At 44.5% G+C, this 16,924-nt stretch overlaps 1 protein-coding gene across 1 annotated transcript in view; it reads left to right on the top strand.

Annotated features, from left to right (window-relative positions):
* SORCS3 (sortilin related VPS10 domain containing receptor 3) overlaps positions 1–16,924 on the top strand; it is a gene marked incomplete at both ends in the record, with an annotated part of 596,464 nt that overhangs the window by 164,582 nt on the left and 414,958 nt on the right. The window contains one exon of the mRNA XM_080823492.1: positions 8,208–8,275. Coding sequence (XP_080679618.1) covers positions 8,208–8,275 — 68 coding nt within the window. The remainder of the gene's footprint in view (positions 1–8,207; positions 8,276–16,924) is intronic.

Raw genomic sequence — 16,924 nt, 5'->3', positions numbered from 1 at the left:
TATAAACATCATGTCCCTCATGTCCCTTGCTGTAGCTCTGCTCTAACATACACCATGGTTTACCTGATGATTACAACTGGATTCTAATTCACTTTTGTCCCCTTCCTGCCTTTTTCGATCCTGTTAAAAGTAAAGTCCTCTGTGAAAATCCTCCAGTAGCCCCACATCTCACTCAGTAAGAACTGGAATCCTTATAATGGTTCACATATTCCAGCAAGATTGAAGTCTCCCAATACCTCTCTGACCTCCTTTCCAGCTCCTGTCTGCTCCAGCCTCATTGGTTTCCTTGCTCTTTCTTGAATATGCCCGGGATACTCCTGCCTCAGGGTCTTTGCATTTGCTGCTCTACTACCTATAATGTTGATTACCCAGCTACCACATGACCTAACTTCACGTCTCATTCAAGGTTTTGCAGGAGAGCCAGTTTTTCATAAAGGATGTTCCTGGGCTCTTTCATCTTCTCCTTTTCTTTAATTATTCCCCCATCATGTGACTATGTCATTTACTGACTTATTTATTTATCTCCCCTGCCAGAATGTCAAATATATGAGGGCAAAGAATCTGGCTTATTTTCTTCAGTGCTGAATCCACACTACCTGGCAAATAGGAAGCATTCTATATGTATTTGGTTAGTGAATGAGGACAATAATTATGAGGACCGGAAGTTGGGTGCTACAGTGGACTGAAACATATTTCAAAAGATTCAGTGTTTGTCTTGCTGTGTGTGGGATGAGGATCATGCTGAGGTTCTGTCTTGAGCCACAGAGTTTGTAAAAAGGCCCTTATAAAAAGCAGGAAAGGGAAGAACAGCTTTGTGGAATTCCACACCTTATATATGACAAAGTTTCTGTATTTTGTAGTATTTCCTTGTTCGCTTAACTAGATTTTAAACTCATAGCAGGTAGGGACACTCTTTATGTCATTCTTTTTTTTTTTTTTTTTTTTTTAAATAGGTGGATTGGGGAAGAAAGCAACAATTTTTTTTTTTTAAGATTTTTATTTATTTGACAGAGAGAGAGACAGCCGGAGAGGGAACATAAGCAAGGGGAGTGGGAGAGGGAGAAACAGGCTTCCCGCAGAGCAGGGAGCCCAATACAGGGCTCTGTCCCAGGACCCTGGGATCATGACCTGAGCTGAAGGCAGACGCTTAGCGACTGAGCCACCCAGGCGCCCCTCTTTATGCAATTCTGAATTTGGCATACATCTAGCACAGTTCAGGCTACCAGTTGGTGGCAGACATCCTGGTATTGGAGATCAGTCAGACTTTGGACTGCAAGGCCTCAATTTCTGTTCCCTGGTTGGGGGGCGGAATGTTCCTGGAGGTGTGAGAAGGACCCTGGGACTCAGACTCTGCTGGAACTGAAAAGTACACTCTTGTAGGTGGTCCCAGAGGGGTACATTTTAGCATCCTTGTTAGGTTCCCATCGTCAACTACTTCTGGTAAAGAAAGCCACTGTCCTTCCTGTCAACAAAGAACTACTGGGCTATCAGGTAGGGGCAGGAAAGAAGGGGTAGGTTGTGAGGGGGATGTGTAGGGAACCCCATGGATTTAAAGGTATCAAGATTTCAGGAAAGCTTAATGAACTAAAGTAATTTTCCTTCAGAGTAAAATTTTACAGGCATTAAATGTCCTCCCTTCATTGAATGTGCTCATGGGCGAGAGTGTCCTAGTGATTTATGAATTTGCAGATTATGCATTATTCTTTCAGAGGACAGGAATCCCCCGGGGCTGCCTGCCTGCCTTCTGAAGCTGAGTGGTGGTGGGGGGGGGAGGGGCGCGGGCAGGTGCAATGCGCGGGCTCTGATCTGTGGCCTCCTGTATTGTAGTTGGGGTCTAGAGTAGATGAGTCATTTTTCGAAGGAGCTTAGCAACTCTAGAATCTGAACTTCCCCTAAGCCCCCACCAAATAAAAATCACTTGGAACTCTTCGCTCCTAAAGAATAATTATCATATTAATAACTCATATTGCCATAGTACAGCTTATAAAGCAAATCAGCTTTCCTTACTTGATTTGAATCAACAACCCTGTGAGGTTGGCAGGGACAGGTGTCCTTGTCCCCATTTAAGGAAATTGGAACAGATTCTGAAAACATAAGTAAGTTGCTCAGGCTCACGCAGTAGCATATGGTGAGACTGGGTTTTGGGGCAGCCCTCAGGTTGCTCATGTTCTGTTATTTCCAGGCTGCCATGCAAATCCCATCCAGGGGACTGATGGCTGGACCCAGAGGGCAAGTGAATCTAGACACAGTGACATTTGGAAGGGTTCTGAGGTGGAATAGGGACTGAGACTTCTTTCTTTGTCTGCAGTTCTGAGTGTGGGTACCTCCTCTCTCATAGGAAGTGGGTGGGAAGAGAAAGCTCCCTTGCCCCCACATACCACTTTCTCAAGCTCTGCCAGAGGCTTGGACTCCTGAGTTCAAATAGATGATCCTGGAAACAGCAGGTTGAGGAGGACTCTGCCTTTCTTGAGGACAGCAGCCATTTCTCTTTTGATCACTTTATCACCGAGACTCTTATGCTGTGCTTGGAGTAAGTTGGGAATAGATGAATGGAAGAGAAAAGGGCAATGGGAAATAAAGACATTAGTTACTGCTCTTTGTGTGTCTAAAGAGCAGGTCGTTAGGTTGTTAGCTGAGGGCTGGCCTGAGCATCTGGGGGCAGCAGAAGACAGTAGATGCCTGGGGACAAGAAAAGTGTAGGTGGACGGTCACCGAAGACAGCACCAGCTGATTATGTAAAAGGCTAGCCATGTCCTTTATTGTCACCTTATCATGTAAGTCCCTTATTATAATATAGCCCTTTAATATATTATGTATAGTAAGCCTCCTATTTTAAATAGCCCCCTTATATATATTATTATATATATAATATATATATACTTTATATATATATACACACATAGTAAGTCTCTTGGTATAATATATTCCTCCCTTGATATTGACCTCTTCACTCTTATAAAACTTTTCATCTACCCATAGTTGACCTCAGGCTGAGCTTCCTCTCTCTTTCCTGCATGATCCCATTGTCCTCTGTGCCTTCTTTCCCAACCTGGCGTTCCCCATGTCTCCAAGTGGCTCGTGTATACATGACATTGCATTCAACCCATGACTGCTCCTGCCCCTATGGCCCATGCTGTTCTACCTCCACGCTGCTCCTGGTAACCCCAGTTACTCCTTTCCAAAGGCACTCCTCTCCTTTTTCCCCATCTATCTCTGTTCAATTAAAAACTTAAAGAAAGGGAACCAGCTCCATTTTAGTAGTTCCGAATTCTTACCATACTTGGAGTTTGGGCTCATGTAATCTTTCCTTTGTGGAGACTTTTCTGGTCACATTCTATGGACTTAATTGCTTCTTTTCAACTCTTATAGCACATTATCTGTACCTCTCAAATACATTTATCATCTCATCTCTTCTTTTATTGTCGTGCATCCATAATTCATTTGGTGGACCGTGTGTAGTGCCTGCGAAGTGTCAGGTGATGTGCTGTGCATTGGGGATGCGGAGTTGAATGAGACCTGATTTCTAACCTCAGCAAGGCCACAATCTAACAGACAAGTCAGACATATGGAAAAGTCACATTGATCCTATGCGATGGAAGCTGTGAGAGGGATAACTGGAGTGTAATTCCAGAGAAGAGATCAGATGCCAGTTTAAGGTTGGGTGTGGTATATGAGTACTCATTCTATATACATAGGCCTTTGTAGCTATATTTATATACAACACACACACACATGTCTAGGGACTTCTCTCCACACTCTCTAAATGTGTGTGTCTGTAGGTATATGGCTTATTAAAAAAAAAAGATGCTATTTATTCATGAATTATTCCTATTTATTTTCATTTCTCCTGCTGTCTAAAAGCCCCCAGGACTGTAGCCAGTTAGGTCAAAAATGAGCTTATTTGACAAGCCTGGGTTTCCCAGCAGTTTGTCTAGTTCTTTTCTCATTCCATATCTATGTTTCCTGTTACCTTCTCCAAGAACAAAGAAAACAAGTTACCTTCACCCTTGGGCCTTGAGCTCTGGCTCTCTCCCTGAGTCTCAAAGTTTAGCAGGTCCCTTTCTAATTCACTGAAGTGGAGCCCAGTAAATATTTGTGAAATTCATTAGTAAATGCTCAGCTCCTTGCGGTCAGGGATGTGCTTTTCTCCTCTGTGTAAGACTGCTCATTGCCTCACACACAACCAGCTCACATCAACATTTGCAGAATGGAGGAGCATTGCATTAGAGCAGGGAATGCTGGCTCTGTCTCCTGCTAGTGGTGTGCCTTGGGGGGCAACTTGCTTAGCTCCTGGGACTCAGGTTTCTCATCTGTAAAACTGTGGTATTATGTTACACTTGCAAAAGTTTGTTGTGAGGATTGAGAAGCACCCAGTGTAGTGTTTATTACACGGTAGGGGTTCAGGGAAGGTTTGCTCATTGCTCATTGCTTTTCCTTTGTTGATTTTGACTGTCTACCCTCCTCTGGGAGCATCTGCTGGAGAGGAGTCAAGTCAGGCTTTGCTATGGTCCTGGATTAGCCCTGCTACCCTTCTGTGCTACATGCCATCCACTGGTGATCCCTGTGGCACGCACGCTCATGTCTGCCCCTTCTGATCTGTGTACTTGCCCAGCAGTCTGGGGCTTAGTGGGTTTACTGTATCTGCTTTCAGTTTTCTTCCCTGTGAATTCCCTCCTCTCTGGAGGCCTTTGGAAGGCTCTGAGTGATGAGAGAAGCCAGGGATGGGCAGGTGTTGTTTCATTCTTAGTTTTGTTTGCTTGGCACCGAATATCTTAAGGCTAAAAGTTACATGATCATCTCCTCATAGCTCTATTATTGTCCTTCTGTGCTGGCTCCTGGGGAAAGAAAGCTTCCAGCCCCTAATTCTCAGTGTTTGGACCTTTCCTCTGGGGAATTCAGGGGTGGTTTTGCTGAGACATATTCCTCCCACATCTCTTACTGTGTGCTTTCTTTGTAAGGTTCAATTCCATTTAAAGGAAGGGATCCTTCTCTAAATGAGGATCTCAACGTGGTGGAAGGGTGGGGTCACCGCAGCACAGAGTTGGGAGAGGAATCATGGTGGGATGGGACCTTTCTTGAGTATGGTTCTCCAGTTACCACAGGAAGATATCTGGACCCTAGCCAGGACCCACCAAGTCAAACCTTCTGGGAGTGGGACTAGGGAGTCTGAATTTATAAGGCTTTCCAGTGACAGTTAACCTCCAGCTCTACTCATAGAATGGAAGAACAGTGCTCTGGCTACTTGGTCAAGGTCACACTTTATTAAGACTAACTTATGTCCCGTCATCTCTCTCAGCATCAGTTCCCTCATCTGTACAATGAGGGAAATAGACTAAATGAATACTATTCCCGTCTGAAGACTATGATTTACCACTAAAACTCCATTATCCTTCATTGACTCAAAAATGATTATTTTTAGGAACCTTTGACATGTTGAGCTTACCTGTTAGGGAGACAGAAGAACAACACCCAAACCCTGCCTCAATCTAGTTGAGAAGGCAGATCCTCTGTGATTCAGAAAGGATCAGGATAGTGTTTGAGTAAGTATCTAGTTATGTAATTCTGTTTTAAGTGCAATAGGACTTCAGAAGAGTAAAATTCTGATGGCTGGGCTGGTCCTGGGAGGGTGCCTGGAGAAGGTGGGCTTCAGGTTGTTTCTTGAACAATAGGTAGGCACGTGCAGGTTAATAAGAGGCTGAGGCATAGATGATACAATGCAGCATGAAAGAAAGCAGGCGGAGATGTGAGAACAGGTATGGTTTATTTGCAACCCCTTGAGAAACTTGGATTATTAAAGCAGAAGACAGAATCTAGAGAACTGTGGGAAAGTGGTTGGAGGAGTATGTGTTTGTGTGTACATGTGTGCATGTGAATATGTGTATGTGTAGTGCCTTACATAACATGTCAGGAGTCTGGAGTTCATCCTTAGGCAGAGGGAACCAGCAATGATTTCTGACCAAGAAAGGGCAAAAATCAAGATGCAGAATTGCGATTGTCTACCACGAAGGCAGAAGTAACAGTCATAAAGGTGTGGAAGGATGAGTCTGTCTGGATCCCCCAAGAAGCAGACACCAGCATGAGATTAGATATACAAGAAACATGAGGGACAGGGAAGATGGAGGCAGGGAAGAAGAGGGTCTAAACTTTGAGTAAGGAGACTGATAGAATAAGAACAACCCTGAGTTCTTTCCAGGGCTTTCCAGACCCAGTTGTTTGTTAGAAGCTCTATTGGTTAAGTGGAACTCTTACCCCCTACACCTCTTTCTTCTCTCTATGTGGACTTTGTACTTTTTGGAGATTGTTTGATGTCCATGAAGGCTTGATATTGGGAGAAAATGAAATGGCCTGATTTTCTCCTGCAGAGCTTGGGATGGGTGTTCTGACCTATTTCTAGAAGAGTAGTTTGGAGTTTGTTCGTCCAGAATTTGGGTTCGCCAGCACATAGCCAACCCACGTTTTTACCTCGTGACTGTGAGAATGCCTTTGTAGACGAGAGAAGGTAAAATGAAGGGGAGATGAAGTCTGCTGTGTGTGTGTGTTAATCCAGAAAATAGGAATTATCAATGCATTCCTAGGCATGTGGTTGGGGAGGGTGGGCTTAAGTCCCTTGCTTTCATTAGCCCATGAACGTTATAAATGAGGAAGCTCCCTATGAGTGGAAGAGGCAAGGATCACTGAGTGCCTGTGGGGAGCAAGTCTCTGCACTGGGTACATAGTCCTTGCCGTTGTGCTGTGTTAAAAGGACAGGTAGTTGGTAGATTTTCCTGTTCTGCAAATAGCCATGTCATTGATGTTTTTCTTGGCTTGGCTGTTTCTTGCTCACCCACCACTCTCCATCAAAGAGGGCACTCTGAGAAGAGTCCTTCAGTCATGGCCCTGCAGAGAAGTTGAACATCTCAAACCAACTTCGGCAGGGACTCTCTCTGACCTATAATGGGTCACATCCTTGCCTCTATTTTCTTCTTAGCTTGCATAAAGGGAATGGAAATGGTGCTGACTGACCCCCTGGGGTGCTGGATGAGACTAAATCTCAAAGTGAGCGTTCTTTTGTCAGTGGAATGCCATACAAATGTTCAATATAATGGCTGATTATTTTTCTTTAATCTTAAATAGATACCTAGAATGGGAAAGTTCCATCTTGGTAGCAGAAATTCATTATCTTGGAAAGAGTTTAATGGCTGCTGTGCAAATGAACTGGAGGAAGTTAAATTGTGGAATGGGAAGGAGCTGAGAAAAGTGAAATGAGTTGTGCATTAAATTTAGATAAACACAATTATGTGTAACTGGATTATCACGTGTGCAGGCAGGCGCTGTATATTAGGCACCTGCGTTTTGATTAAAATTGATTCAGGTGCACGCGCTTGACATCCTTGTAGATTCTGAGTCATGCCTGAGCCACTGCCCAGGCACATAAGGGGCAGGCAGGGAAACGTCTGGTATCCGGGTCCCCCGCTGGAGAAATTTAAAGGCATAGGACCAGACTGAGAGCATTTCAGGAAACTGCTAAGACTGTTACGGAAAGTCCCACTCTCTTTCATGTACAGCTTCCTTCTGGGTTTCTTCAGCTGAGTCAGGAAAGTGGTCCTGGAGCCCAGTGCAGTCCAGTGACCTGTTTACTCCACGACAAGAACAGATGACTAATGGTAGATGGCAGATGACATCAGAGGATGTTGGGGACTGGGCCTGCCTGCCATTCACGTTTCTGTGGCTGTTGAGGCCTTAGTGATAGAAACACAGAATCTTTTTGAACCTCTCTGTAGATGGGTGGAATTAGGCCCAGTTCCTTCTTAGCCTTTTAGGTCCAAGTCTGTAAGTCAGAGTCATCTTCGGATCAAAAGCGAGCCCAGCCTCAGATCCCCGGAGGGCCCTAGGAGTGATCAGAGCCAGCCGGCCAGTCCTTGCCTTGAAGGAGGACAGATGTAGAGATACAACTGTCGATACCCAGTTAATTCCTGTTGGCATGTTTTATTTCAAATGCAAAGCATCGTCAGGATTAAAATAAATGCTACCAGTTACAGGGATGCATTAAATTAATAATTGTTTTCCCTCGCTTGATCCTATAATACCCCTCTACTCAACCGATAAACACTAAGCCCTCCTCTGGGTGGTTTGAGATGCACTGTATATTGTTACACAAACTAAAGGAAGCTTCCCTTTTTCTCCCCTTTTGTTCCTCTCCTCTGCCCTCCTCCCCATCCCCATCGCAGGTGATACTCATCCTGACGAAGCTGTATGACTTCAATCTGGGGAGCGTGACTGAGAGCTCGCTGTGGAGGTAAGTGGATTACAGGTTCTTAACAAGCTACTCTGGCCCCACTCACTTGAAGAATGCCAGCCACACTGTTGGGAAGCATGTTTTGGAAGAGGCAGAAAACAGCCCTCCTCCTGGAAGGCCTCTTTAATGCCCGGGGTGGAATGGATGGCCCCACCGGCGAATTCCCCTAGCACTCTGCTTATCTCTTTTGGGGCCTGTCACACCTTCTGCTGGGCACCGCTGTTGCTTTTGCATTCCTGCCGTGTCTCGTTCTGCTTGACGAATGCACGTCTGATTGGAGAGATCAGATGAGCCTGCCCAGAGCAAGGAGAACCTGCTGGAAGGAGGATTCTTGCCTTGGGTGTGAGTCTTGGCCCAAGGACTGTTTCTAGTCCTTTGCTCTGTGAGATGCTGTGGTTCTTACCTGTGCTTGTGGGAATAGACACATGTGGGGATTAGGTCCACACGGTGGCCTTTGTGGGCTCCTTTGGGGGAAAAAAAAATATATATATATATATATATATGTGTGTATGTTAGTAAATTTAATGTACATATTTAATAAATATTTACTAAATATTCACCAAGTTTATAGATTTAATGAATGTTTACTATACATTTAATTTCATATATATTAAAATGTATATTGGTAATACATATGTTTTAATATAGGGAAAAATGTATATTTTACAACAGCATTGGTATAAAGATAAATGTACTAATATAGTGTATGAAAACCTTTTTCAGCCTAAAAGTTCATCAGAATCTTGCCATTTGCAATGATGTGGATAGAACTAGAGGATATTATGCTAAGTGAAATATGTCAGTCAGAGAAAGACAAATACCATATGATTTCACTCATACGTAATTTAAGAAACAAAACAGATGAACATAGGGGAATGGAGGGAAAAATAAGATAAAGACAGAGAGGGAGGCAAACCATAAGGGACTCTTAACTCTCAGAAACAACTGCGGGTTGCTGGAGGGGAGGTGAGTGGGGAACGCATTACTGGGTGATGGGCAGTAGTGATGAGGGTAAGTGATGTAATGAGCAGTGCGTGCTGTATGCAACTGATGAATCACCAAAGTCTGCCCCTGAAACTAATATTAAGTCACATGCCCATTGCACCTACTGGTTAAGTCGGCTCCGATGGCCACAGGGTCACAGGGGACAGGAAGGAGGACGTGGGTGGGTTCAATCAGAGAGAGCTTGAATGAAGCCATGACATGAGGCATTGCTCTGGGTGGGAAGCATCCGCACACTCCACACACATCCACACACTCGCCCTTCTGTACGGCACACACCCACACACACGCATATGCACACGTCCTCACTGCCAGCAGTCACACAGGGCAACAGCAAATTGCATCAGTCACCATGAGTCGGCTCTTCACACTCTGGAAAGTCCGTGTATGTCCATCCTGTTTTGCTTCATCATTGGTAAACCCTGGGGAGGATGCTGTCCCCAAAGGCCATTCACCTGGCTGCATCATCATCCCAGAGTCCTGTCCTGAGGGTTTCCTGTGGTCTTGGAACCAGAGTGGGCTGGGGCGTGAGTATCTCTGTGCCTTGCTGGTTTTTTGTCTGACCTGTTTGTTTGCAGAGGACTAGCCAGAGTCTGTTTCCCAGGGAGGGGAGCAGTCAGAGCATCTATTAAATATTTAGGGATTAATTGCTCACATCGACTCAGGCCTGCCTTCATTTGCACAGGATGTCCAAAACCTAATTTTGCTGCTCAATGAAAATTGGCAGAGATATAAGTAACGGGGGTTTGTCTAATAGATGAGAAAATGCCTATTTCCAGTCACACAGGACTCTCAGTGATTAGAGCCTCAGAAACCTTCCCCTCAGGTCCAATCACAGTGATGCTATGCTGATACCTTAAGCCCGACTCCCATGCTTGCTTCTGGGGACAAGTAATAAATAAAGAATCCAGAAAATCCTGTCTGTACAGTGGGCAAGAGCTCTACCTGGCAGCCTGTGTTTGGCTACTTCTAGGGGTGGGCCAGGTGAAGCCAGGGAGCCAAGGCCTTGTGCTTTCAGCTTGAGGCCCTTATGTAAGGAAGTGTGGCCCTTGGTCATACAAGCCAGTATATTCCCTGGTGTACAGCAGAGACTGCAGATTGCCGAGTGACCCTGAGGGCACCCTGATGTCTCCTTGCCAGGATACAGGTCCCACCTCACCCACTCCAAGAGATCTGTAACTGCAGGATCCTTACTAAACCTCTCTGTATCGGTTTCCTGGGGCTTCTGTTGCAAAGTACCCTGGACTGGGGGGCACAAAGCAGCAGAAATGTGTTCTCTCCCAGGTCTGGAAACTAGAAGTCTGAAATCAAGGGGTCTTTAGGGCCACACTCCGTTGGGAGGCTCCAGAGAACACCCTCGCCTCTTTCCACCCCAGGGGCTGCCCACAGTCCCTGTGGCTTACGGGACTCCCTCTCCGCCTCTGTCAGCCCCCATGGCCCTGTCCTCAGAGGACATGGCCCTGTCCTCTGAGGACACTTGCCATCACATTTAGACCTCCAGGATCATCTGGGATGATCTCATCTTGAGATCCTTAATTACACCTGCACAGAGCCTTCTTTCACACAAGGTCCATTTCAGGCTCTGGGGATGAGGATGTTGAATGTATTTTTTTCTGGTGGTCACCATTTAACCCGTTTCTCTTACCCTGAATATAAGTTGGAGATGGTACAGAAGCTACATTTGCCCCAACCATTTTGTCTTTGCTGTAGCTGAGTCACGCCCCCTTCTCCCTCCCATGGCTTTTACCCTTGGCTCTTCCCACTTCTTTCGGCAGGGCTGCCCAGCCCCTCACTTCTTCCCCTCTCTGTTCACCTAGTCAGGAAGGCCTTTCCCAGGACTTCACATTCCATCATTCAGCTTGCATTTTCCTCCTTAGTACTTACTACCACCTGGCATGCTAAATATTTTACTTACGGATTGATTTATTGTCTGCCTGCACCCACTAACAACTAAGGTTTGGAGGGAGAATTTTTGTGCATTTTAATTCAGGGCTGTACTCTCAGCACCTAGAACAGTATCTGGCACACAGGAGATCTTTAGTGTTTGCTCAGTGAGTGAATTAACAGATGGATTGCAAGGATTAAGTAAAATAATAAATGTACAAACCCTTAAGACAGTGACTCACATGTAGAAAGTTCACTTAATTGTAATGACTAATGATTACTGTAACCCTCTGTGTTTATATGGTGTTCATTCCATTATTGACTTTGTTTATGAGGATACACTGATGCCAGGGTCTGTGTGGTAGAAATTGTAGGGCACCAAGGGGATGTATTCTGTGTTATGGATAAATTAGCAGAGATCCCCAGGGGATTAGGGAGGGGCGAAGAGTGATTTAGATTCTTGTTCCTTGTGTTGATTGGAGACAATTGAAACATCAATTTCTAGCAACTCAAGGATGTTCTTTTGTAGAGAAGATTCTCTGAGCCAGGTGTTGGTCTGACCAGTGGGATATGATTTGGCAAATGAGAAGTGGAAAAATCTCTCTAACAGAGGGAAATGGCCAGGTAAGGTTGGGCTGCAGGGGAGAAGGGAGCCAAGCAGGTGACAAAGCCGCTAGTCTTGGACCAGGGAGGGAGGGTTTGGGGTCTCATCATGTTCACAGAAGGGGCCAAACCAAAGTGGGTAATGCAGAGTGTGATTTACATATGATAGATTCATGTGGTGTGATTTGGGATTTGGAAACCTGGTGGATAATGTAGGCTTTCCCTCTGAATAGATGTTAAATACAAATGTATTGTTGTGCTGTGTTTCCAGGGGTCTGTAGATCTGATAAAACTGTGCTTAGCAATCCTTGTGTAGGGCTTCAGTGAGAAAAGAGGCTGCTTCTAAACTTTGGGGGAGTTTTCCAGTGTGCTGGGGCCTCACGGAGTTTTTCAGACCTTTCATTGTCTTCCCTACTCATCCCCTAAAGATCTGTGTCTCCCATCCTCTTTTTCTGTCCTGATAATGATGATGTATTTTGCAGTTAGAGCCTAGAGCACTGTGATCTCCCTTACTAATACAGTGTGCAGAGAAAAGAAACTAAATTAAACACACACCCTTTCAGTTTCATGATTTGGCCCAACATGCTTAACCAAGTTGAAATTGAATTTGGGGATTCTTCAATTTTCTGTACAGCGGAGGAGCCTGGAGCAGCAGCTGTCATGACAAGATGACATTCCCTGCCAGGCTACAGTGAGATATAATTATTTGCCTCACTGGATTAATAATTCAGAGGCCATCTACTTCTAAATAGACAAAAGACTGTTTAAACGCATTCAATTGGGGGGCCGTACCTTGTGCCCTTGTGACATTCTTTCTGAAACTTCTCAGTGCTGTTACACTGAAGGGGGTCAAACTGTTTTCTCTGCCACAAGGATGGCTGTGAAAGTTGGTTATTAGCACAACTATCTGTTGGTCTCCCTTAGTCAACGGACATTTTCCTTCTAGGGTTCAAGCTTCTAGACTAGTGAGGTTGGGGACTGACTTTTTTTTTAAAAAAGACCCAGGACTTCACGATCAGGCCATTTTCAGCCCATAATATGTCCAGTCTGGAGGCTGCCCATCAGTGAGGAGGGATGGTGGCACCTAGCACTGTTAGATTTTCTAGAAGCCTGACCCAAGGTGGAGAGATGAATTAAAGGCAGGGGTCCCAGCATCAGTGGATTGGTCTCCTCCTCATCAAAGTGATTACAAATGGGGCTGGGACTGATGGCCTCGGTTCAAGTCCACAATCCTCCACTTAGCCACTGTGTCATCCCGAACACATATCTTCACCTCTCTGTGCCTCTGTGTCCTTAGTGTATGATGAGGACTATCCTGGCTCACACCTCACTGTGTGGGAATGATGTTTTGCATGAAATAAAATGCAGAAGTTGCCTAGAAAATTCCTGGTGTACAGTGACTACCCATGGAAAACATGCAGGGAAAGTTGGTCACCACCATGTCACTTGGTAGTTGAGCTGCTTCTCTCTGACAACAGTGGGAGACACACTGTGCTCTTAGAAAAGCAACCAGCCTGGGGCGCCTGGGTAGCTCAGTGGATTGAGCAACCAACTGTTAATTTTGGCTCAGGTCATGATCTCAGGGTCATGAGATCGAGCCCCATGTTGGGCTCTGTGCTCAGTGCAGAGTCTGCTCCTCCCACTCCCTTACCTCCTCCCCCTCAAATAAATAAAATCTTTAAATTAAAAAAAAAAAGAAAAGAAAAGAAAGAGGAAAAGGAACAACTGGGCTGCTCAGCCATTTCTCCTGGGGCCCACAGAGCCGACCGAGGGGTTCCTGGTTAAGGTGTTTCTGAAGCTTACCACTTCCTATGCACATCCTCCCAGGCGCTTCCCTGCCCCACCTCCCTGAATGGGGGAATCCCTCCTCTGCTCACCTCTAGCATCACTGACTCCGTGTTGTGATGTGTTTCCAGCCTGGGAGCCTCTCAAGAGCAGGGCCCGTGTGCCTTTCTTGTTTTTAGATCTACAACGCAGAGCTCTTGGTCTGCATTAAAGAAGAGCTTGGAGATGGGGAACTGAAGCACTGTGTTCCCAGATTGTGTCGCAGCATAAGCCAGCCTCGGCCCTTTGCTTTTCTTGTATTGAGTTGTCTCATCCTCCTGCCACTGGGGAATCCCATGACTTTTCATCTGGTCTGCAAGCTGTTGACTGGACCATTTATTCTTCCCTCCCCTAATCGTTCCATCAGTGACCTTTCTGGGCGATGCTGTTTTTTTTTTTTTTTTTTTAATAGAAAATGGAGACCTTTGGATTTATTAATTTTTTGTTTGCCAAGAAAACCCTGATAATAATTGCTAAGACTTCCCAGAAGTTATTAGTTTACAAATTTTAATGACACTCATGATTTATTTATGTGTTTCCCTCCCTCTACAGCTGCTCACCCCAATTCCTTAGTGGAATTCCTGCTGAATCTGAGTGAATTAATGGAAACAAAACTGCAGATTGGAATGACATTTTTTTTTGGTTAGGCTGTTAATTAAAAACTTTCCGTCCTATTTGCTAGGCTCTTCATATGTAAAGTCCCGAAGGCTGGGCTGATGATACAGGCTGTGAAATCCTCTCTCTAGAACTGGGGCCTCCTCCTATTTGCTTTTGGTAGTAATAAATCTAGTGAAAGCTCCTGAATGGGTCACAGAGCATTCAATTGGACAGATATTAATTGAGCATCAGTTATATAAGCAGCGTGTGCTCATTGCTGGGGGATGCAGGATAATTATGTCATGCTTGTTATCCTCAAGGAATGTTTCATTTGGTTGAGAGGTAAGATTAATGTACCTAGGAAACAACGTTGGGCATATGCAAGAATAACATGTATATACAAAATACAGTGCACTTGGCAATGAGTGGCCTTGCTACAGCAATACTTCTGTTTTTTATTATTGTCACCTACCTCATTCTATAAAGGCTGCAAAACAATTCTAGGAAGGAATTAGAGAAGTGATCAATGGACATCTATTTTTGTTTTGTTTTGTTTTGTTTTGATATTTAGGATAAAATGTCTTATTTCCCTGCTAGTGTGTAAAACTCCTAAGAGGAAAGATTATTTCATATACTAGTGGTTCCCATGTTTCTTGGAAACACCTGCTAATAGGTAGGATTGAATATGGGTAGTGGTTACAGCAGTGGGTCCTGGATTCCAGTTGCCTGGATGTGAATCCTAGTTCTAATGCTTATTAGATGCACCACCTTGAGCAATGTTTTAATTTTCTAAGCCTCATTTACTCACCTATATAATAGGATGAAAATAAGGGAGCTTTGTGGGAAGTTAGTAAGATGGAATATGGAAAGAAAAGTGCCTGCAATCTAGTTATTACTTAACAGAACCATTACTGTTTGTTCATAGGTCCACATCTTCCTAGCCAGCAGCTTCTACCAGGTTCTACGTGAGTGTGATGCTGGTATCTTTAGGAGGGTGGCATACAGAGCACATCTAGAATCCTAAGGGTATAATTCCTGGACATGACACACTTCTTTAAAAAAAATTTTTTTTATTTAAGAGAGAGAGAGAGAGAGAAGAGAGGGGCAGAGGAAGAAGCAGGCTCCTCGCTGAGCGGGGAGCCCGATGCAGGGCTTAACACTGGGACCCTGCGATCATGACCTGAGCCAAAGACAGACACTTAACCCCCTGAGCCACCCAAGTGCACCTGGACAGTGATACACTTCTACTGAGAGAATACTCTGCGGTCTTCTTTAGATACTCATCTGTGCTTGGCAAAAGGGGAAGGTTAACACCTTTCTTGGTTTTTCTACACCAGATGCTGATAATGATGATTTTGGGGTACAGGATACAAAACACCATCTGATTTAAGTTCCCCTAACATAGTGTTGAGTTAACTCATTCACTACTGGTCACTTTCTTTTGTAATGCAGCTGTAAGGGAATCTAAATCCATTGAAAATTTGGTTACCTCCCAAGTAATCAATAAAGGTGGGATCGAGTGTATGCCTCAGACTTGGCACATCCTCAGAATTACTTGTGGAATGTGTTAAAAATCTAGATTCCTGGGCCCTACGTGAGATTTCATTTTAGTAAGGCTGGGGATTACTTAGGATGTAGAATTTCCAACGCTCCTTAGTGGCTTGTAATCAGATAGGACCAGGGACCAGTGAGTTCAGAGGAAGCCGAGGCTCTGGGCGGATCTCCGGATCTCCGTTACCACTAAATTGGATTACTCTTGCCATCCTTCTGTTTCCTCATAAATAGAGGTGTGAGATAAAGTGATCTCTCATGCCTTTTTAACTCCCAAGTCCAATGATTCTTCCAGCCTATGAAATCAGATAAGAATGGCACCACACTGGGATTTATGATGTGCATAACCGCTTCGGCCCTGAGCACAGCCACCTCCCTTCCCAAATTGGGCAGTGTCAACAACACAAACAGGGCTCCGCGATCGTGCTGCTTCCCCATGGACAGCGGGCATTTGGCGGGTGTTAGCTAGAACACCTCCCCAACCTACTTCATTTGAATTCATTAAGCAGTGGGAGCATCGTTAAATCTATGAAAATCTTTGTTTCAAAAAACGGAATGAGAAAGGGATTTGCCCTAAATATTGAGCCCTCAAACATCTTCCTGTGTTAGAAAATAGAGAAATGAGAACACTGGAGAAGGGGGTCTGGATTACAGATTTATTGTTTTCCTATTTATTATGGGAAAGAGGGGTTCTTTTTATGGCCTAGTCTTTTTTTCTTCCACGAGGCAGGACCCAGACATGTATAAATCTTGATTTTTGTCCAGTGGCTGAGAGAATGTAACACTTTTCTATGGATCGTGTCTGTTGATTGTTATTTTATGTTGTTTTCACTTTCATCCAAATGCGGTGCTACTTTATCGCAATCATAAATAACCTCACCATTTGGAGAAGGGGTGTGAAATTCTGCCCATCCCTTTCCCCAGCCTGAGCTCCCTCTCATTTTCTCAGCAGTAGATTCATTAGCCTTCTAATGAAGTTAATAAGTAAACAGGATCAGACAGTCCCTTCTAAAACAACGTTTATAAATGGATGCATTTCCCTACTCTCTAAGGTAAGCCTTAATTTATTTCCCTGCCAGATGTCCATGTGTGTAAAACTATAATAGGTGGGTCCTTGGAGTTTGGTTTGAAGCCAAACAAGGGGAAAAAAAAAGAGAAAATTTTCAATTCGCACAGAGCCTATATCCA

This window comes from Martes martes (genome assembly GCF_963455335.1).
Source record: "Martes martes genome assembly, chromosome: 14".
Taxonomy (NCBI): domain Eukaryota; kingdom Metazoa; phylum Chordata; class Mammalia; order Carnivora; family Mustelidae; genus Martes; species Martes martes.
This window is presented reverse-complemented; position numbering and strand designations above follow the sequence as displayed.